This window comes from Corvus moneduloides, chromosome 2, assembly GCF_009650955.1.
Source record: "Corvus moneduloides isolate bCorMon1 chromosome 2, bCorMon1.pri, whole genome shotgun sequence".
NCBI classification, from domain to species: Eukaryota; Metazoa; Chordata; class Aves; order Passeriformes; family Corvidae; genus Corvus; species Corvus moneduloides.
The window spans coordinates 49976985-50000197 of record NC_045477.1 but is presented as its reverse complement, the minus strand read 5'-3'; the positions used below and the strand labels follow the sequence as shown (position 1 = coordinate 50000197).

General features: G+C 37.2%; 1 protein-coding gene across 5 annotated transcripts in view; it reads right to left on the bottom strand.

Annotated features, from left to right (window-relative positions):
* The window catches only part of BRCA2 (BRCA2 DNA repair associated), a 35831-nt gene that overhangs the window by 5724 nt on the left and 6894 nt on the right, over positions 1-23213 (bottom strand). For 2 of the 5 annotated variants that reach the window (XM_032099539.1, XM_032099541.1), the window contains 13 exons: positions 22914-22969; positions 21854-21968; positions 17942-19105; positions 12355-17124; positions 11073-11165; positions 9637-9706; positions 8820-9238; positions 7648-7838; positions 6887-7074; positions 6385-6555; positions 5722-6073; positions 4869-5024; positions 2628-2772 (listed from right to left, as the gene is read on the bottom strand). In XM_032099539.1, coding sequence (XP_031955430.1) covers positions 2628-2772; positions 4869-5024; positions 5722-6073; positions 6385-6555; positions 6887-7074; positions 7648-7838; positions 8820-9238; positions 9637-9706; positions 11073-11165; positions 12355-17124; positions 17942-19105; positions 21854-21968; positions 22914-22969 — 7890 coding nt within the window. Of the gene's footprint in view, positions 1-2627; positions 2773-4861; positions 5025-5721; positions 6074-6384; positions 6556-6886; positions 7075-7647; positions 7839-8819; positions 9239-9636; positions 9707-11072; positions 11166-12354; positions 17125-17941; positions 19106-21853; positions 21969-22913; positions 22970-23213 lie in introns of those variants that run through there. The other 3 variants (XM_032099540.1, XM_032099543.1, XM_032099542.1) reach the window with 3 other exon arrangements.

The window sequence follows — 23213 nt, the reverse complement described above, 5'->3', positions numbered from 1 at the left end:
AAAAAATCTTATTCATTTAAATACAACATAGATTAGAGGATTATATGACCTTTGGGGAAGCCAGTATCAGTGTCTGCACGTAGGAGAGTGTAGGGAGATTTGATGGGCTGCCAAGAACCTTCATAGATACTTGACTACATTTTCTTTATGTCCATCACTTCCTCTCATATCAGCAGCAAAGTGTCAAAGACACCAAGATCTGGGACAGCAGCTGACCACAGAGGCCTGTACATGAAGCCTCCTCAGGACATCAGCTAAAAGCCAAGTTAACTTCATTACATTAAACTACTAACATCTCCTTAGGTAAGTCACTTTGCTGCCAGCATTTTGATGAATTCCTTCAGCATAGCAGACTCCCATGTGGAAAACTTTATCAAACATAAAACAACACACAAAGTGACTGACATGCAGAAGGTCACAGCAGTGAAGGTAAGAATTACAAGGCCATCTCTGATTTCAACTAAGAATTCCATGCTCGAACTACTGCTAGAAATCACTGGCAGAGGTGGACAGTGTCACCCATTACAGAATTATAATATAGTTGAAGTGGAATGGACCTCTGGAGGTCATCTGGTCCAACCCTCCTGCTTAAGCAGGGTTACCCTAGAGAAGGCTGACCAAGACCACACCCAGTGTGCTTTTGATTATCTCCAAGGATGGAGATTTCACAGCCTCTCTAGGCAACACTGTCAGTCAACCATCATAGTGAAGAAGTGTTTACCAATGTCCAGAGGGAACTTCCTGTGTTCCAGTTTGTGCCCATTTGGCTCTAGACTTGTCACTGGACACCACTGACAGAAGCCTGGCTCCATCTTCTCTGCACTGTCCCTTCAGGTGTTTATGTACACTGATCAGATGCCCCTGAGCCTTCTCTTCTCCAAGCTCAACAGTGCCAACTCTCTCAGCCTTTCCTATGTCGGATGCTCCAATTCCTTAAACACACTAATGTCCCTTTGTTGTAATCTCTCCAGTGTGTCCATGTCTCTCTTGTACTGAGGAGCCCAGAACTGGACACAGCATTCTATGTGTGGCCTAAACAGAAGGGAAGGATCACCTCCTTAGACCTTCTGGCAACAACCGTCAGCTTGTTCACCAGGACCCCCAGGGCCTTTTCTGCCAAGCTATTTTCCAGATGGGTGGCCCCCAGCATGTACTGGTGCATGGGACTGTTCCTCCCCAGGTGCAAGATTTGCGATTTGCTTTGTTGAACTTCATGAGGTTCTTGTCAGCCCATTTCTCCAGCTGCCAAGATCCCTCTGGATGGCAGCATGATCCTCTTGTCCTAATTTTTATCATCAAACCTGCTGAAAGTACACTGCCGCATTCTCCAGATCATTAACGAAGATGTTAAAACAGGACTAGACCCAGTACTCATCCCTGGCATACACCAGTAGCCACTGGCCTCCAAACAGACTTTGTGCCACTCATCACCACCCCCTGGGCCCTGCTGTTCAGCCAGTTTTCAATCCTCCTGCCTGCCTGCTCATCCAGCCCATCAGCTTCTCTCTGCAGATCTTAAGGGACACAGTGTCAAAAGCCTTTCTGAAGTCCAGGTAGACAACAGCTCTGCTCTTGCCTCATCTACCCAAGCCAGTGACTTCATCACAGAAGGTTGGCAGGTTGGTCAAACATGACTTCCCCTGGGTGAATCCTTGCCGAATACTCCAAATCACATTTCTGTCCTTCATGTGATTGTTAACAGTTTCCAGGATTATTTGTTCCATCACCTTCTCAGGGATCAGGGTAAGGCTGACTGGCTTGTAGTTTTCCAGGTGCTCCTTCCTGTCATTTCTGAATATAGAAGACATATTTGCTTTCTTCCAGTCTCCAGGCACCTCTACCAATCACCTAATGATAATTCAAAGAGGATCAAAAGCAGCCTCACAGACATCAGTCAGCTCCTTCAGCACTTTTGATTTCATCCCATCATCAGCCATGGACTTACATATGTCCAGTTTGCTTGGGTGTTCTCTAACTTGATCCTCTTCCACCAAGCTATGTCTTCCTTCCTTCAGAATTTCCCCTGGTCTCCAGGGCCTGGGATTGCCAATCAAGGGTGAGGTGAAACAGTCATTCAGTAACTCAGCCTTCTTCATGGTCTGTGTCACCAGAGTCTCTGTCCCACTAAGCAGCTCCACTGACCTCAGTATCTGCAGTGTCATGCAATTATTCATGAGGAAAGATGCTCAGTGCTCAGTCTTGGTGTTCAGGTCTACTGAGACACATCCCAGCAGTGCCCACCTCTTGGTGAAATCCTACAGTGTCATGCCCTTGAGGAGAAGGATTAAGAATTCTACAATTCTGGAGCACTTCCCTGAGCATCATCTTAAGGATAATTTTTTAGTGGCCTGGCTACCAATATGTTCAAGAAGCATTTCCTAGGTAGCTACAAAGCCACACAAATAACCATGTAACCGTTTTGTACTGAAAGGTCTTGCTACACAGTGTACCAAGCAAAAACCTGAAACAATACAAAACAAAAACAACAACAAAGAAAATAACCCCAAATCCTGTCTCCGCTTCTTTATCACCAGAGATGATTTTTGAATATTTCTTTACACTTTTCTGTAAACATCAAAAACGTTTTTGTGTTCTTAATACAAGTTTTGAAAGAATGAAAGCTTTACCTTCATGCTTTTCATATTCTGCTTGGATTTTTGCAAACAGAGTTTCCAGTTTCTTTTGCTGATCCTCTGCGTGCTTGGCAGCTTCCCTTTCTTCAGCTCGGCTGTTACGAAAAACATAAGAACCAGCTGACGTCTTTTCCATCCACTGAAATAAAAACATTAAAATTAAACCCAGACTTTTTAAAAAATATTTTTAACATTATCTAGCTTCCCTTAAATACTCACAGTTAAGCAAAAACACTTTAAAAATTAACAGGCAGCAGATCTTAAGTTCTTTCAGTATAAAAGTTAAAAGGCAAAACCCCACAGCATTGGTTGGTAAATTTTCACTTTAGAGACACACAGACAGAATGGAACAGTATCCAGACGCAGAAGATTGAAGAGCTGAAGAAAACAGAGCTTCAAGTAGTGGGTATCAGTGTTGTAGTTTAGAAGATGAATGGATCCCACAGATAGATACATTAAAATACAAGCCATCAAACTCAATGCTTAAGAATACACCCGACTGCATTCTACCCAACTTGTATTTCCACATCAGCTGTGCTGTCTGTTTTCACACCCAAGATTAGATGCTGTAAAAGAACTATTATGTAGTTCTGCAGATGTTCTTAAACATTTTCTGACTGAAATGGTTCTGCAGGACTAGAGCCTTGTCAAAAACCCTGCCAGAACTGGCTTGCCTGATTTGAAGAGATCAGTGACTCAAACAAGGAGATCCACTGCTGCTGAAAGTGGTCCCTTCCCTTCCCTTCCCCTTTTCTGCACAATTCTGTCTTCTCCCTTGCACTGGCTCCAGCACGCATCTGACCTCAGCAGGTCATATCAGTTTGGTAATTCAACAGACAGCAGTTCATTGTGTGTTTTTAAAATTATTATTAGCTACTTTTTCCTGGTTTAATGGATTAAATTAGCTAAGTAACAGGACCAGGTGAGCTCCAGGTTTTGAACAGAGAAGCAGCAGGAGAGTACAGTGAAAGCAGGATAAGAAAAGGTTGCAGGACTAATCCTTATGAGGCAGTGAGTTGTTGAAATAGGCTCTGTGTACCTTAATAATTGCACACCATGTATTTCCTGCATTACTTACAGTATGACACCTTTAATTAAGGGTACTGTGATTCCTACACTCCTTGACTCTTGAGGTAAAAGGAGACAGACAGCCCAAATCTTCCTATAATTTTGGTATGTTTGAGCAAGAGTCTCAGTGTTTAAAAAAGAAAAAAGTACAGCAATCTCTTGACGTAGCCAGATATAAAGCACCACTTTCCTCCCCAGCCTGGAAACCATTTACTGTGATGCAGTTACAGATTACAGTTCCCTTTCTGAAACCTAAATAAATGGTTGTTCTACCAGGCAGCTCACGTAATAAGTGCTGCAATTTCCTCTATTAAAGTAATGATCTAAATAGCAAAGTAATGATCCAAACCAAATGTTGCTAGTACCTTTGCAGAACTCATTCTACATCCACCAATAACTATACAGTACCTTAGAAAGAAGGCAATGAAAAAAGAATCCTAGATGTACATGCCACATATAACATATTCTGAGAAAAGTTAATAAAATATGGAAGTTATGTCCTGGTTAAACTGCTAACATTAAAATGATTGATTACTAACAGAAATATTGTTTCTTTTTGTGTCTGGTATAGTTATAAAACCAAGTAGTTGCAGTGAAGTCTGACCGTATTTAAAATGTCTCGATATCAAGTGGTATTTAAAAGATTTTAACCCTGTTTTATACCATAATCACACACTGTATTTTCAGCCATATTTTTAAATAATAGAACTTATACAATACGGTCAGCTACACATAAGAAAAATTAATCCTACTAATGCTAGAAATATGTAACTTCTATGTTAATATGTTAATAATAAAACAAACTGGGTTTCACTTCTACTTGGAATTGAAACTCTTTTTTCTCCTTTAAAACAAGTGCTGTACTTTTTAGAGTCCAGAATTGAAATTCAATTATTTCTGGCTTTTTGAAGCTGAAAGCAAAGTCAACCAAAAGATACTGAGCCCAAACTCAAATTCTTCTTATAGCAGAATACTCCTGTCCTGAAACACTAAATACATGCACAGTGCAAGAACCACTCCTGTTCATTTTACACATAATGGTATATTTAAAAAAAATGTTTAGCTCTCTATATTGTGTTTGATTTGAGGAATGATATAGCAATTAATTAATATAATTTAGATCTCATCTCTAAAATCTGTTAGATTCATAAGATACTTACACCATACCTGAATAGGATAAGTTCTTTGAATAACTACATCAATACACCCCACTGCACCACCCTCACTGTAAAGCGATGACAAAGGCAAAGGGAAAGGTCTGGGATCCCGATGAAATCCTAGTTTTGTGTGCCATCGTGCACGTCGAGTGCTGTTCGCTGAGATCTGAATAAGGTAAATCGTGAATGAGAAACTGTCACTGATAGGTCAAAGTTATGTCCAGCTTATTACATCTACAGGAATATCTGCATATCTATTTTCACACTGACCTCACGATGAATAAATCACTTTTGTACCTGAGCAGATCACATTTTAATTTAAAGGTTTCCTTTCACACTGAAAAATGTATTTTAAACAGAACCTAAAAGTCTGATGAGTTAGAATTCCTTGGGAAATGAGAATCTATGAGACAAACCATTGCTTTGTACCAGAGGAACAATTTCAATGTTACTCTGAAACTTCGCCCAGCTCTTTAACCATCCTCAAATGAGCCAAGGTCCTCTCTCACCAGTCCACACTCCTATGACTTATTTTTTCCCCCACATTCTTCCTCCAACTTCCATATTGTCTGTGATGGATAAATACCTTTTTGTTACTTGGTGTTTAACTAGATTAAGGAGCTGGAACGGCCAAAACACATAGCAAAACTTGGCAGAATTTTATACTATTTTATACTTATCTTCCAAACCTATTGAGTAACACCCTTGTGTCATGTCATGCAAATCTGGTTATTAAACTTCAGCAAAGCTCTATCTGTTTGTAAAGCCAAATAACTTTTTCTGTTTACAATATGTGCCTCAACTAATTAGCATTTATCACATCTCTCAGTCACATCCAATCAAGCTGAACTGATTTTATTTACCTTTAACATAAGGGAATCTGGGGCTTCCAGTGGTGTACATCCATTTTGAGGGCCAACAAGTTCTGCTCCGTGCACTATGATCTTCTGACCAACAGTCAGCCTTCTTCTATCTAATAAAGCTTTGAGAGGTGGATCCAGAAGAGCTCTGATCCCATACCAGCCATCAGTAACTTCAATTAGAGCTGCTGCTTTTTTACTTTCCATGTTCTTACTGCTACTGCTAGGAGATACAACCGTGTTCAGCGATATGATTTTGGAAATACACAGTACAAGTGTTTTACCTGCTGCATCATCTCTTTCCATTATTTTTTTGATTGCTGATCGTTTACTTTTATCAACTTCCAAATCATACCTACAAAAAAGAATTCATGGTTTGTAACAGCAAACAAAATCCATCACACTGTTTTTCTTTAAACAAAATTGTAGCAAACTGTTGCTTACTCAATCTACATGATTAAGCACCACTGTAGCATAGCAAACGTTATCTACATTTTTGCAAGTAACATGCACTATGCTTTTAATACTGCTGTGGGTAAGTTTAACAATACAAGTATTCTGCTAAGTAGTAAATGCAAGGCAGAGGTGCTTATTTTGTAATACTGACGAACCAGAAAGCACACAGTAACACAAATTACAGCTCCCAATATATTGCTATACACATACCTATATTTCAACTGCAACAGGACCATTTCTGGTGTCAAACATCTGTTAGCAAATTCACTTGGGAAGGACACTTCCATGGCTGCCAATTTCCATACAATCCATCTGTAGTGATTGTAAACCCAGGCCTCTGTTATTAGATTGGGATCCACACCAGGAGTGTCACAGAGGGCTCTGCAGATAAATTATTAATAAACTAACCTGCAATCCATGGCAAATTTTAACTTGCCTATTTTTTAGACTATTTACGCTGGTGCCAGAAATCTTCCAAATTGACTTTGCTTTAATGGTTAGTGAAGATCAATCACTAGCAACATTAATCTACATAGTAAATTTACAATCCTATAATATCTTTACTTACACTAACAGAGGTGTACTAAAAATGCACAGTAAAAAAAAGTAGTCAGATGCTTTAAAATATCACTGAGTTGGATTAATTCTAGGAGACAAGAGAATTGCTAACTAATAAATAGCATAGTTGTCTCAAGTTTGTAAGTAACAGAACCTGTAAAACTCCTTTTTCCCAGCTTTTCCCTCATCTGTAGGTATGAGCCATCCTCCATCAGCAAGTTGCATTCCATTTCCAGCTAACAAATACTCCTTACTGAAAAAGTCTTCAATGAGAAACTGGAAAGATTCTGCATTTGTGCTGTTAACTTGTATGCATTGTTTTGAAACACCATATTTGTAGAGCTGAAAAAAATCAGATGAAAAAGACAAATTAATGACAATACAGTAGGAATTCAGCTGAGAGTTTAAATATCCAATCTTATAAATTCAGATTAAATATTTCCTTAAGGTTGAGACAGCTTTTGTCTGATCTTGCCATTTCATATGTAAACCATGGAGAATGGAGGAATTCCCAACCACTGTTTTAGCAGAACAGCATCACGGTGTTCTTTGGAAGTGCTTAAAAAAATTCAGTAGGTTTTGTACCTTCACTATACCAAAAGCAAGAGTATTTTCATATAGATTTACCCAAGCTTAAAATTTAACTGTTCTTTTAAACCAGTTCTTAATATGCATTATAATTGATGGATTTTTTTCCCATTTGATTGTAACAATAGAGACATTTTTGACCTTTAATATTTGGAACAGTCTTAAAGCTGTACATATGTTACTTAAGTACTGTGGCAACTGGTCTAACAGCTACTGTAAATACTTACCTAAAAACTGAAGAACATATCTATTCAAAAGCTACTGCATTTTTATTTGCTAGTCTTGAGAAACAGATGCAAGACAGAAAATAAAAATATATCAATATACCTCTTCTGTAGAATAAAAGCTAGGAGATGTCTCTTCTACTGCAGTTTTCAGTGAGATTCTATTGCTTGCAGATGTTTTAATGACATAAAGAGTGCCTGGCTGTGAGCGAATATTTTGTCTACATTTCTTTTTAATTCTCATTTCCTGCAGATCTCTGGCACAGCGGAGATTTGTCACCATCCTGGCCATAGCTGCAAATTAAAAAACCCAGAACATCAAAACCTTTTACAAGTATTATCAAATAAAGATACACAGTCATACTACAAAAGCAGATTCAGATGAGCATTTTTTCCATGCCACTCTGTAGATTTTTAGAAACTGCAAGTCTAAGTATTCAAAATTTAATGCATTTAGAAACCAGTGTTTACTGAAGGTGCTTGAATATTTATATGAAACAAATTATATATTTATATTAATTTTATACAACTCCCTAAACTAAACTTCCATCTACATATTCTTCTCATCAGACTGAACTCAGTCTCATTGAAAACTACAAATGAAGAGAAATTAGTTGATGGCTACAGAGTCCGTAATCCTGATACTTTGGCCTGTAAATGCATAATCTAATTCTGCAAATGTTCATACCTGTTCAATTATACACGAGTCCTTCTGAAAAAAAATCCAGATTACTTGACTGTAAATTGTAGAAATAACACACACCAGAACATTCAAGAGACGTTAGAATGCATAAGCCCCCATTCTTAAGTTGAACAGTTGAGCATTTAAACTCTGCCTCTTTGAAAATGACACAACCAACCATTTATATGGCTAAGTCTACATTTTAATTAGCAAATGGAATGAAAACAAGCTTCTGTAAAAGTGAATGAAGTATAGCAAGGCTAACCTAAGGTTCCTAGATTATTTTACCTATGAGGTATATAAGAAAAATCAAGTATCAAATGAAACATAAGCTATCTTGTTTCTAAGCACTGTGTGAAATACGTTTCATCTTCTCAATTAACTTTGGAGATAAGCAGCATATGCTTTTTTAGGAGTGTAATATAAAATATTAGGGAAGTAGTAATTTCCTCAATTTTCTGCCAATAAAAAGCTTTAAAAAGAACCTTCTTATTGAAGAAAAAAAAGTTTGACAAAAAATGCAAAAACCCCTCAAAGGTTTAACTCTGACAGTATTCACAATAGTTAAGTGAGTAAAATCTGAAAATAGGTACCTAAATTGCCATTTTCTAGGTCAGTGTCTGCTGCATGCTGCATGCAAGACTGGTGATCTTGAGGGTCAGCATTATTTTGTTCAGTTGTGATCTGACTTAATTCCATCTCTTTGGTCATATTTTTGCTGATGGGTGAGTCACATCTTTTGCTGCTGCCTTGTTCGCATGTAGAAAATGTCAGCTTGGTTTTGAAGGGTGGAATAAAAGTTTTTGCAGCTTTGCCAGATTTGTACAAACTTCTTGTTTCTTCACTCTCTTTTGCCGAGGCCTTACACGGAGTGGAAACCCCTGCAGTACCATCTGAAGAGTGCCTCAGAGCACAGTGCTGAAAAATGGCAGGTTTAGATTGGAATCCTTTGAAGTCTTGATCTGGCAGAGTAAGGGTAGGATTCTTGACTTCTTGTCGTTCTTTAGTTGAGCTACAGAGATGAAAACATTTAATCATACAGGTTTCATCTTCCTGACAGAAATCCTTGTCAGGAGTTTTGTATTCTTCATTTAGTAATACAAATTTCAATACTGTATCAGTAAAAATGAGAAAATACCAGTCTTTGGTATTTTAAAAACAGAATGCTTGACTTCTATCTATTGAGGAAAGACACAGTGTAACACCATATAGTTTGTTCAGCATCTCACTGGTCTACTGCAACAGCATGTGATATATGGTATTTTAATGTTTACTTTGAAGTAAAATTATGAGTCTTCTATAAAGTTGGGTAGCAAATTATTACTGCATATTTTTAGAAAGTTACAAAGGCTTGTGAGATTTTAAGAAATTGCATTAGAAGAACTCTAAAATATGTAATAAATTTCTCACCCAAAAGGCTGACAAGTTATGGGTTTTAAAGGCACATGGTACATAAATTTTCTTCTGTCTTTAAAAATGCCTGTAAGATAATTAGAAAAAAAATGTTTGAAATGGCACATTACATAGACAGAAATTTACAGCACATGTTTTATCTATATTAATGATATATAGAAAAGTTTTCAGAGTGGATTTAAACAGCTTTACTCTTTCCTGCACCCAAAAATATTTGTTTAAACATCTTTACAGAGACATCTAAGGGATAAGTGATCACAATGCTGAGCTCTCAAGAGTTTGTGTTCCTGAGCCAGCAAGATATTTTTAAACTCCTAGAAGGGAAATGTTTATCATATATTTAACTCCAGGTAGGCTCACCATTCCATTTAGAACTCTTTCAGCAACTTTTATTCTTTTATTTGAAGTTACAACAGAAAAGAGCACATTTGCACAAACTCCTCCTTCCGTTATTGAAGCACATCCTTATCTTTGAATTATCAATGTAACTAAATCATATTTGCCTGGAATGTAAACTCATTTGTGCTATGCCCCTATGCTGCAAAGAGGAAGTTTCATATGAGAAGTTGTATATACAAGATGCCACATGTTCTACAAGTCAGAGGCAAGACTGTTCTGGAGATTAGAACTGTTTTCAGTTGTCTGCCAACAAATAACACTGCTTAGGTCCTGCTGCAGGGTAGGAGAATACTGACACATGAAAGGAATAAAATTATTCTCTGGCAGCAATCTACAAATTCCATTTAGTACTTCAAATCATGGCTTCTATGCCTAGAACAATATATTTGATGAATCCTGCTACTGAATTCTAAGTGAGAGCATGCAGTGCTTAAAAAGAACAAGTTCCTTAAGGAATACAGTTTATCCTATTATTGAAAACTGTAGCCAAAATCATATTATCCTAATATCCCAATCAGTAACTAGCTTCACATAAAACATCAACTCAAATTTTGAAACCTTGATTGCACTTTCATGAGCTTCCACATTACTTGCTCAAAATATTGTAAGCACCTGTAATATAGATGGCTATCAGTAAGTATATTACCAGTAACTATCTACCAGAAAATACAAAGGTAATCAGTAAAATATATTCTGTAGATTAATCAATAAAATGCATTCTTCCTATTGAGACTAGAATCTGTGAGATTTAGGATTGTGAGAAACCAGGTAAATTCCTCCTGAACTGGAAATTAAACCAGAGTTATTGCAGAAGTAATATATTTAGATTCTATGCAATAAGGCATATCATTAATCATGTGATTTCAAGTTTGCAGAAACATCACCACAGCAGCTTCCCCAAATTTCCATGACTACATTGATAAATGCAGTAGTTAAGCAAACTTATTATATGTTTGTTTATTAGAAATTGAAGAACTCTGACGATAACAACTGACACTGGATTACTGCTTAGAACACAAGATGACTGAAATTACCATCGGGGGTGCTTTTTGAAGCTTTCAAAGATCTGGGGGAATTCTTTGTTCTGTTAAATTCAAGCAGAAGCTGTCTTTTAATTGGAGGTTCTCCTAGAATAAAAACACAGAATTTTAAAAGTGATGTGCCTTTCAAGTTCAGTATCCTATCAATCTGCACAACATAACTGTAATTTCTAAATAAAATACTGAAGTCAGAGCAAGCAGACTTAGCAAGTTTTCAGACCACACATGTCTTTAATGGCCTTTTCAAACACAGAGCCACCTCACCACAAATTGCAAAAGTTTCTGCTGTATGGAGTGACTGTAGATTGTGTTACCAAGAGTGACAACAACACTCCATACAATGAAGTCTGTTATTAAACTTTTGTGATCGGTAATTCTTTTCCACCCAAAAGGAAGTTTGTAAATCTGAAGTTACCAAACACACTCAGTTTGCCTCAGAAAGTGCATCACAGTGCACTCCAGCAGCACAGCTCTCACAGTGCACTTCACCTGCATCTCTCTTTGTACTTTCAGTAACCGAAGAGTCCCCCCCAAATACTAAGAGTAACACATCTTTTACAGAAGCTGTAACTAAGACCAGGGTTCAGCTGTGACACAGCTGTTTCAAGCTGGCTTTTGCCACCTACCCAAACTTTCCAGCACTAGCCTGCCTGACCTTTGTACCTGAACCTGTGCAGCCAGGCAGGGACCCTGCTGCAATCTCCCCTTCCACAAGTAGTTTTCAGCTAGCCCAGGTCCCTGAACTGGTCTGGGTGTCTGTGCAAGCATCAAGTACCAACACCTCAGCCCTAGACAGATCAGTCTCAGAAGGCAAGAAACTGCTTTTAGACCAACAACTATTTTTCGTATCAGACTAGCAATCCTGATACAAGCAAAACATTGTCCTCACCTACAACGAACAAAACCACGAAAATTAAAATACTGCTACTCGTTTTTCAATGAAAAAACAATAGATTTGTACAGAGAGGAAAAGAAAGAAGGAAGTCTGCTCAGGGAGAAAAGGAGCAGCAGCTTTCTTCTGTAAGTTTATGATAAAACAGCAAACCTGTACACCTTCGAAATTACTAATCACAAATTTAGCTTCTACTGTGCACGTTTAAGCCTGGAAAGTGTGGATGAACTACCCTGTAGCAAGAAGAGTTTTTGCAATTGACATCTAGAGAAAGAACTTGCACGTCTCTGTGACTTAAAAATCAATATGACATGCAAAAAAACCCCCAAAACCTCAAACATATGCAGAAATATGAAGTTGAACATATGTAAGATAAACACGTACCAAGTGAGTTGTTTTCTTCAAAGTGCCTCTTCCCAAAGGTCTTATTTTGGAAATTTTTATCCAGTCTGCCACTGAAGGTCTGCGCAGCATTAATTTGAACCCCAGAAATGGAAGAACTGTCTTCCATAAAAGCTCTTGCACTTTCTACAGCCTCTACTTCCAAGTAAGTTTTTGGATTTTGAAGATTAGTATTAATTTCTGCTTTAGCAGTATCACTGCACAAAATTGCTTCAGACTCTGCTTTTGACCCCAGATTCAACTCCCATTTTCCAAAAGACTCAGTCTCATCTTGCTGAAAGTTCGTTTTAAATGATGTTAACTGCTTGTTTTTCTGATTGTATGGTGTGTGTTCACGCATTTTGATGTGGGAAGTGCTAGGAAAAGACTTCATTTCCTGAGGGCAGATGCTTTTAAAGTCAGAGTCTTGATTGCAGCTTTTTTCAGTTTTGAATTCTGAGATCACCTTATCTGTTAAAGATTTTACATGCTGACCACCCTCTTTAATTGAACTAAGCTGATCTGTAGTGCAAAGCCCGCTACTCAAAAAATAATCAGATTCTTCTAAAATTGCCTTTGCTTTTTGATAGGCATCTTTAGAGACTTTTACCTGCTTTCCACTTGCAGTGCTGAAGCCAAAAGCAGGATCTGAAATAATTTCTCTGCTTGTATTTTCTTCCCCTTTTGATGACACTACCTGCATTTTCCTAGGAAGTACTTCCGTGTGCATTTTAGACTTTTCTACATCTTCCTCAACTAAAAATGCTTCTTCAACATGTGATGAATGATTACCTTCCATTTCAAAAAAGAGTTGTCTAGCTTTCTTGAGTGACTCTTCTGAAAGCTGTACAGGCTTTCCACTCGCTGTACTAAAAAGTCCAAAACTGCTTGTAGAAGCACCTGCTGGCTCTATCTGCTTATCTGGAACAGACAAGTGCCCTAAAAGCTTAATACTCTGCTCAAAGTGTTGCTTCTGAGAATTTGAAACAGACTTTGCATCTGCGGATGTGCTTTTTTCTTGGTGACAATTTTCATTAGAACTTGCACTTACTTTAATAAATTGGGACGTGGCTGAATTAGCTTCTTTGCTTGTTGTAGCATTAAAAAATTTAGCAGAATTAGGACACTCAGTGTGAAGGACTATAGATGAATTTCTAGCAATTTCTGTTTGATTGGTTCTTGACTTAGGCTCAATTTCATATTTTACAGCTTCACTGCAGTCTTCTTGAAACATCTGTCTGACTCTTGCTAATGAACTTTCTGAAATAGACACAGCTTTCCCTTTTGCTGTGCTAAACATGGTTTGTTTCAGATCACCCCTTTGCTTTTCAACATTAAGTGTTGTTTCTTTTAACCTGTTAAACTTAATTTCCTTTTCAGGAAGACTGACCAGTGACCGGTTTTGGCAAGCACTAACCATAGTGTCTGTGAAGCAATTTTTATCAGCAGCAGGTTCATTTAAATGTTCTAAGTCGAATTCCTTACTGTCACCATTCATGTAAGAGCAGCTACTTTTTGAATCTAAGAGGAGTGATTGATCAGCTTTACTGTTGCTCTCCTCAACAAATAAAGTATTTTTTGTATCTCCAGGCACACAGTTGTCTTCAAAGTCACTTGGTACCTTCATTAAATGCAGAGATGCAGACGAGTGCACAGGAAAATCATCTGTGTTTTCTGAATCATCCCTCTTTCTTGGTGAGTAGTCCACCTTTTTCTCTGCAAGCAATTTTCCATCTTCAGACAAACAAGTTCTACTTAAAGCATCACTCTTCTGTCCTCTAAGGGATTCCAATTCTGACTTTCCAGGTCTGACATCAGCTTTTTTATGCACACGTGAGGTTACCAAACTTTTTTCACAAGTTTCACCTGGATCAACAAATGTATCTACTTTAGCAGGATCAAGAATGGCAGCATGTTTTATAGGACTGCTCTCTATCACCTGATTAAACTGAGCTTCAGGTCCTTCAGGAACAAACTTTTCATTGAAGTTAAGTTTTTCTGAGTCAATACATAAATCACAGTCTTTAACACAGCTTTTACCACATTTCCTTTTCTTGATGAGATTCTCAAAATTGTCATTATGTTCCTTTCCTACATTAACATCTGCAAAAAACTTTTCCGCTTTGGCCAAAAATCCATCAGCAATTGCTATTTTCTTGCCACTAGCAGTATGAAAACCGGTCAGATAACTCCCTTGCACTTCACTTTCCCCCACGTTTACCTCTTGTTCAAGAGGTGTTTGATAATGACGGTAAGAACCTATAATTATTCTGCTTTCATTCACTAGCAGGTTCTTATCATGGGTGGTGTCTTCTTCCACATTTTTACAATTTTTTTTTTCTTCATCAGAGTTCTCCAAAACATTTACATCTCTTTCTCCACACTGTACACTGAACAAGGGCAGAGAATGATCCAAAGCTGCATCAGGAATGGATATATCACCATCAGCTGGAGTTTGAAGTTTTGGTGACAAACATTCATCTTCCTTTCTGTCTTCTCCTTGGTGGTTAGGAGACTGGATTTCCATTTCATATGACATATTTAAACTGTGTTCTGCAGTCATAACTGCATCTTCTAGACATGCTACATCTAATGAGTTGTCTAGCAAATTGCCTTCCTCATCTCCTCGATTTAAAAATTGCTTGGAAGTTTTATAATTCTGCTTATGATTTTTAGTGGATAATAGGCCATTGATAACGCTAATACTACTCAAACTAACATTTTCAGTATTATTTACTGATATTTTTGTCTTAATTTCCATATTTTCCTTAAAAGCTGTACTAGTATTCTCCTCATTTTTATTCTGTGCATGGTAGGAAACAGAACCTGTGTGGGAAACTGCATTTGTGCTTTTGAAATCTGGAACACGAACAGCTTTTTCTTTGCTTCCTTTTGTCAGGCATCTGAAAAAATTACTGTCAGAAGACATAGATGCATTTGAATTGTGCCATCTAGTACCAGTTTCAGATTTAAACAAATAGTTATCATCATCCAAGTCTCTGAAGAGCTCTGCAGATCTACTCAAAGCTGCCTTTGAAATAGTTATTTTTTTACCTCCAGCTGAAGTAAAGCCTATGAAATTAGAAAAGCTGTCCTGCTTAGCTATGGGAAAGCTCTCATCAGATCTTCTACTTTCATTTATGTCTAAATTAGTAAAAGTAACCTTTTTGTCATTTTCATGGAAAACCACTGCATTTTCTTTTTCCTTTTTCACCACTTCAGAGCCTTCATTTGTGTCTTCCTCCTGACAATACTTGCCTTTTTTTACTTGATTTTCAGATTTAAAAGTGCTACAAAACTCCACATCTTTCCTTGTTTCAGAAAAATTTTCTACATTCTTTGTTCCATGTGTTTCTTCAGTTCCTAATTCTTGCAAGCCATGACTTTGTACTGTGTTACTTTGCTTTCTAAACTGTGTAAATTCAAACTGACTACCTGTTTCTTCCAAGATACTAGAAAGTTCAGCAATTTCAGCTTCTTGGCTTGCTGTCAAGGTTTGATTTGCTTCTTGCAAGGCTTGTGGAGTTCTAGGAAAGCTTTTACACAAGCCAACTTTATGTGGAATAAACTGTGTGTGCCTGGGTTCAAGAAAACTTGCCTGTGAATCACCTAAAGAATCAGATAAATTACTGCCCAACTTGCTTTTTGAGTCTGAGAATAATGTATTTTCCTTTTTAACTTGATTTGAAAAGTTTCTGACTGTTTCCATGGAAGAGGTTTCAAAGCATTCATTTTCAATATCTTTGAACAGCATTCTGCCTTTTGCTATACTGGCTTCAGAGAATTTAATCTGCTTATTGGAAGCAGTCTGAAAGCCACTGAAGCCCAGATTCAAACTGCATGCATTAAGATTCACTGATGATTCTGCTTTACACTTTAGGTTCTTGTCTGGCTTTTTGCTGGAATACATAGGTGCTACTTGTTTATCTTCCGCAGAAATTACTTCATTTAAAGAACTATTATCTACACCATCTAATAATTCTTTAGAAATGTCTACAGCTACATTACTGAATGCATCTGCATGAGCACTTTTGTTGTTTTCAGCTGGCTTTGGGTCTTCATTGTTGGCTACATCCTCTGAAAAGGCAGCTGCATCTGTTTCCTCTGCTTGTTTTAATCCAGTATTGTCATTTTCTGAGCAATTTATTCCCAAGAGTCTGTGTACTTCTCTACAGTCAGCTCCTGACCTCTGGTCTGTAGCATGCCTTTTACCAGGTGATAATTTATTGCAACAGTCACTACTGACTCCAGTTATGCCGAAGTTGATATGACACCAAGTATTATGGGAAATGCTGTTTGTCATGGATATAGAGTCACTGTGCATATCAACCAAGAGTTCCTTGTCCCTGTGAGAAGACCCAAGCTCTTTCAGGCTCTGAGGTACAGCAGCTCCATCATCCACATTAGCACACATGTCCTTATCTTCACTTTTCCCTAAAGAACAGCTTTTAGGGAGAAATCTGGAACGCTTTCTTGCCATTAGGCATGCTGAAGTCAGAACTTTACGTTTTATATTTGAAATAATCTCACTATTTAAAGAATTTGTTGTGTCTTCTTTCAGTGTATTAGATACTTCTAAGCATTTTATTGATGTAGCAGGTTGATCCTGTCTTGCATTTTCCCCCAAGTCTCTCAGGTCTTGTTGTTTCAGCCTATCACTGAAGGAATTATCGGCTGAGTTATCCATTATATCCATTTTTAAAGTAGAAGTGCTGAAGTTCTTTGTCCTGGTATTTGATTCCAAATGCTTTCTGTCAGAAGGAAGAAAATGGTCTGCAAGAGAAGACATTACAGACAAAAATGTGAATAAATGTATACAAACAAATGTAGATTCAGATTTTCATAAAATTTCGACTGATTAGATCATTTCTACACAAGCTTAACAACAGAACCCAAAGGATCACTTTTGTTTTCAAATGCAAACGCCTTGACAAGGCTGGAGGTCTGTTTAACCTAATTATGTTCTAACAGTCAGAAACAAGAGTTGGCTGCAGTTAATGCTACAAAGTGAAAAACAAAAAAATGAGTTTTTAGTTGTAAAGAAATTTGAAAAGATGGGCTTCAACTCCTCATGTCTCAACATAAGGATTTGTTTCAAATTTAATGTACTTCAACTCCTAATATAAAGTAATTCTAGCAAGAACAACAGCTTCTAAAAGTAGGAGCATGTGCTTGCTTTCATTACATTGTTTTTTAAAGTATTTTGTGCTTTTGGGAAGAAACAGATGTAGAGTCTTAAAGCACCTAATTCTAGAAAACTAACTATACACCTTTAACATTCTTTACGATCACTTAAAAGTTATCAACTCAGACAGAATGGCCCTTGACACTACAGATGTATAACCAGCACTGACAAAGATAACTAAGCTTGTCAATTAGAATAATGGCTCTGGGTGGAAGTTTCTATTCCAGAAAAGGAATAATAATCCTTATCACTATATAACAGACCAATCCCATATGTTGATTCCCAATTGCACAGCTACTTTTCCACAAACAGAAAGTTTTACATGATTTTATCTGAAACATTTACATGAAAGGTTCATAACAAATAATGAATCCTCCACAAATGATGAAAAGCTTAATTATATACCTTGCTCAACATCACTGGCCACCTGACAGCCTTTAAACTTGTATGAATCAGATTCCGAATGTGGTAATACAGTATGAATAGGTGATTCAGAGGTTACTTCTTTTTGTATTTTTTCTTCTTGATACAGTAAAGTATCATTTATTCTATAAATAAATCTCTTGGATCTCTTTCTCAAGCTGGGTAACATCTTCAGGCTTTTAAAACCAGACTTTGTTAGAGTATTTTCACTATTTATTAAATGTAGGTCATAGTTATCTGGAGATGTGGCATTACACACAAGCGGGTGAGACAGAACATCAGTTATGACCGATTTAGAAGTTGCTTTTAAATGCTTGGAAAAGTTGCCACTGTAGACTACAGAATACTCAGTGACATTTGTATGTTCAATTAAAAAAGAATTACAGTTTAAGAAGCTCATTTTGGAAACCTCAGCTGCACATCCTTTTACTAACTGTGGATCTTGAACACTCAACGACACAGATTTTACTGGAGTTATTTCTGATATTGGGTTGTTCTCAGTGTTTTTCATTTCATAGCATTTTTCTGCCAAATTGACACTCAACAGCTTTTGTGCTTTTATCAAGCCTGAAGTGTTCAGTAAAGATGTTTCCACAGCATCATCCTTGGCCATTAGTACTGACTTTTCTTGTAAGTCACAGGGTGGAGAGCTACATACAGACATCTCCAGGTGAGTTACATCAAGATCAGATAAGTTCAGCTGAGACCACTGGCTTGATGGAGACTGCACACGTTCTTTCACAGGCCTCTCAATCTCAAAGGACTTGTGTGTTCTATAATCACGCACATCTCCTGTGCTCCTAAGTGACTCCAATTCCTTTTCGTGTCCTATTAAACAGCCACCTTTACCATCTCCCGTATCTTCACTGGTGTTTTGGAGTAAAGAACCATTCATTCCAGTAGAGTGGCTGTTTTCAGTCCAGCTATTTGTTTTGATTTCATGTGAAATGCCAGTCTTTCTTCTATTAGGCTGCTCAGAGGGAACATCCCCCTTTTCTTGTGTTTTATCTGGATTTATCTCATATTTCTCTACTGCATCCAGAGCATGTGGCATCAGCAGAAGAGTTCCACTGGACTTAGCTGGCATGCTGAATGTGTCCTCAAAGCTATCCATCTCACCAAGTAAGCCATCTAACACCTCCGATTCTAAAGAGTTTAGAGAAGATGAAGAGAGGAAAAGAAGTAAGAAATTAAGCTTTAGAAAACAACTTGGGAACAGTATTGATAAGTAGAGCTTTCAATCTGATAGTCATTACCTTTACTCAGGAGTGAGCTGGTAAAGATAAAACTAAGCAGCTGTTAGAGGAGACAGGAGGCAAAGGAAATACATGTAAATGCCCTGGCCTCCCTCTGTGGTGGTTAAAGCTGCCAAGATGAAACCTAGCTGTCTCAAAAGAGCATTTTTTCCCCTACAGACAGAGAATGAGTAGTAAATTTGACAAGGTAAATGTTTCAATTTTTTTCTTCCAAAATTTATACCTGATTGTAGGTACCAGACATGTTAAGAGCTGCCTATGGTTATCTGTAACTGGCAGCTAAAGCTATATATAGACATATATAATCTTATATAAAGATTAATTTATTGTCTTCTACTATGAATAAAATAGTATAGTATCTAGAAAGATTTAGAAATATTCTCAATCTTTTAATTGATAAGGAAGCTTTTACGCAGTTCCATGATTGGAACAAATATTAGAAAAATAATGAGAATTTTTTGATTGTGTTTAGAAACAACATGTAATGGGGAAAAAATAACCCAAACCCTCCTTTGTAGAGCTTATACATGCCAAATAAAAATATTACCTTCTCAAATGTATGAAATGAGACCCACTTATCAGAACAGTCCACATTCAAAAATATAGCTACATTTCATTTACAGAATACTTTTTAAGCCTTTTTCATATCAAAGAAATCATAATGAAGTACCTAGAAAACATCATGCTCCTCTTGTCTTCCCATGGCACATAACCAATAGCTCAACTTTTTCCATAAGCTTTTTTTAGGCACAATTTCTTTAATTTACAACTCTATAACTTTCCCTACTAGAACTTTTAAATAGCCTAATATCCAATATTTTCCATTTGGAAGCCCACTGAAGATTTCCCAGTACTTGGTCACACACATCCAATTATTTGTAATACATCCATTATGGGTTCATGCTAACATTGTAGACATAGAAAGTTACTCATTCTCTTTACTTTCTATTTTTGGCCTGCATGGTAAATGGCATCTCAAAAAGATGAAACTGTAACACTACAGATTGAGTGTACAGGTAGGTAATTTTCCTTTACTGAAATAGGTTCCTCTGAAGCAACTTCTGTGTCCATATTCTTTCATCCTGTGATAACTTGTCAGTAGAGCTTTCTAAAAAGATACAGCTTATTTCTTCTTACTTAAACAAGAGACATTACCTTATAGGATTAAAGAAAACAAGGATTATCTGAAGGACTGTACAGATACTGTCTGTACACTGAATAGTCTCACTCCAGGGAGAAACAAAAATCAAAGAAATTCATTTTGACTTCTAAACTCACTGGAGGGCAATATTTGATGGTTTGATATATTAGGATCTCTCTTATTTTCTTTAACTGAAATAAAATGTATACCTAATAAAACTTACTGTACTTTATGATCATACAACACTATTCCAGAGAAAACCAATACCTGAAAGCTACAAATGTGGAGGTTTGAGGTGTCCTTTTTTCACATGGCATCTTCAAATGCCAAATTAATTATTATCAAAAAGGGAATACATAGGAAAAAGGAAACATTTGCAAGTTATTTGGAACTCTAAGACAAATGGTTTTCTTCTCGCTCTTATTTTTCTCAGACATTGTTTTAACTGGTCTTCTCTACTGTAGTATGCAATGTAATACAACCTACTGGAACACAGACCAAGACATTCATTTGTCCTTAATTTCTAAAAGTATTTTACTAATTACTTCAATACATTTACTACCAAACACATTCTTCTCAGCACATATGAACCTACAATATGAAAACAGCAAGCGTAACACTGCAAGCAACAATGCTTCCTGACCCCAGCATTCTCAGCCCTCCTTATCGAATTCTAAACTGATTCTTTCACAGTTCTTACATGTACCACCAAACATTATTTTTAAGGCAGTCCATTCAATTCAGATAAGGAGGTACACAATCCTAAGGATATAATGTCCTGTCTAGCCCACGTGAATCCCTACGGCACCCTTTTACACCCATGCATGCTGAACAAATTTCTGGTAATAATCTCCCCTTCTGCCATCATTTCTCAACTCAAAAAAATATAATAAAACTTCCCACTGGAATTTACACTTCCACTTGTTCACTAACATGGTCTAAAAACACAGAATGAAAACATGTTTTCCCTTGTCTTGTATATTTTCTGCATTCATTTAAGAACAGCCAAAACATTCTTTTTTCCTAAAGATTTTTTCACATTTTGAACTACCTATTTTGAATGGGTGAAGTAAATGAAGAAAGAATACAGCAAGATCAAAAAACAAGCTCACTCTGTTGAGGTAAAACTTCATGATAAAGTTAGGCCTATTCAATAGCTAGAAGCAGTAGTCTTGCTCCCCCTTGAGCCTGTACCATTCTTCTCTCTCAGCTCTCCCACAGTCTCACCTCTCCAGCTGCAGTGAACACACTTCACAGTACTAATTTGGTTGTTGCCCAGTGGCACCGTAATCTGACTTTCATGGTTTAACCAGGACACTGATTTAATTCACTGACTCAACAGACACTCCCTTTTTTTAAGGCTAGAATAAATTCAGGGACTGAGAGTATACAGCTGGCAGAACAAACAAGCCCTAACAACAGCCCAAAACACAGAACGTAGTTTTATCCTCAGAGTTGCTTCACAGAATACTCATTAGGTAAAGCATTAATGCATACCCAAATCTTTGATGTCATCTTCAGCATTTAGCTTTACTGGCTCTGGTACAGACAGCATACTTGCATCACTTATCCCAGGACATTCATCATGCTTGGAAAAATAGTTGTGCAAAATCTGCAAACCAAAGACAAAAGCTGTTATATTATGTACCAATAAGTGTCCCTTTAACAGTCAAGGACAGAACTCTAAACATTTAGTGCAGTACCTGACTAATGCTCCATCTCTTAAAATGAAAGATAGCATTTTCACAGGTACATGTGAAAAACAAATAGGCAGATAATCCCCACTTTTGATGCAAATCAGGTTTCATTCTACAGTCACCTTAAGGGCAGTGAATGGCTTCAGCAGTTTACTGTAAGCCTCTCAAAAAGGGAACAAAGGAGATATGAGAAAGGACAAAGACGTTCTGCTTTTTTTCACTTGTAACGGTTTGTCAACTGTGAAGTTTCAGGTCGTTAAGGATCAAACTTAAATTTGTAATTGAATCCTTTTAGTGCCATCCTTGGTTTTCAGTCTCAATAATCATTCAGCTTTCACATACACAGAGTAAAATTACAATTATGCAAGAACTCTCCCGACCACTATCAAAGGACTGAAATGAAAACTCAATTTCAACTCTTGATTGTAGTGGTTGAGAAAGAAGTTATTCCCGGAGAGTAACTTCCAAAAGTTTGACAGAAGTAGGAAAAAACCAGACAAACCAATCCTCAGATAAGTAGCATAATTCAGTTCCTAGGTTTGATTTCGCTCTCAGTAATATTGAGTGCTGCTGAAGCCAAGTTGTTTGTGGAGGGGGAGAGGGGGGAAGGGTTGGTTTGTTTTTTCTTTTAATAAACACAGCAAAAAATATTTCTCAGAGAGGGTTATTTGTGAAAACAAATTCTATACCCATATACTGCAAATTTAGTTTTGTGAGAAATAACTTTTTTAAAAACAGCGAGATAGGAGAGCTTTAACTGAAAACGACAGAATTTTTTCTTCTTGGCTCAAGGCATGTAAACATGTAACCAAATAGCTTAACTGAAATTAAAGAACAACATAGCTCTTAGAACTACTTACTGTATCAACCCTTCCATCCTGTTGCTTTGCTCCAGAAATAGAATCATTCTCTCTAGCTTTAGAAGAAAGACAGACAAGTCAATTTATTTTCTCCCAAGTGATCTGCTGACTGTGTTCAAATACAGCTGTGTTTTGGGATGGTTTCATTGGATTATTTTAAATGCCACTCAATTCTGTAAATAAAAAAACTACTAAAAACTGAAAGTTCTAGCTAGAAAGTCATACAGATGAGGCTGAAGGACAGTGTACAAAAGCAGTTTTGTAACAGCACAAACCACCACAAATCACAGGTTATGGTTT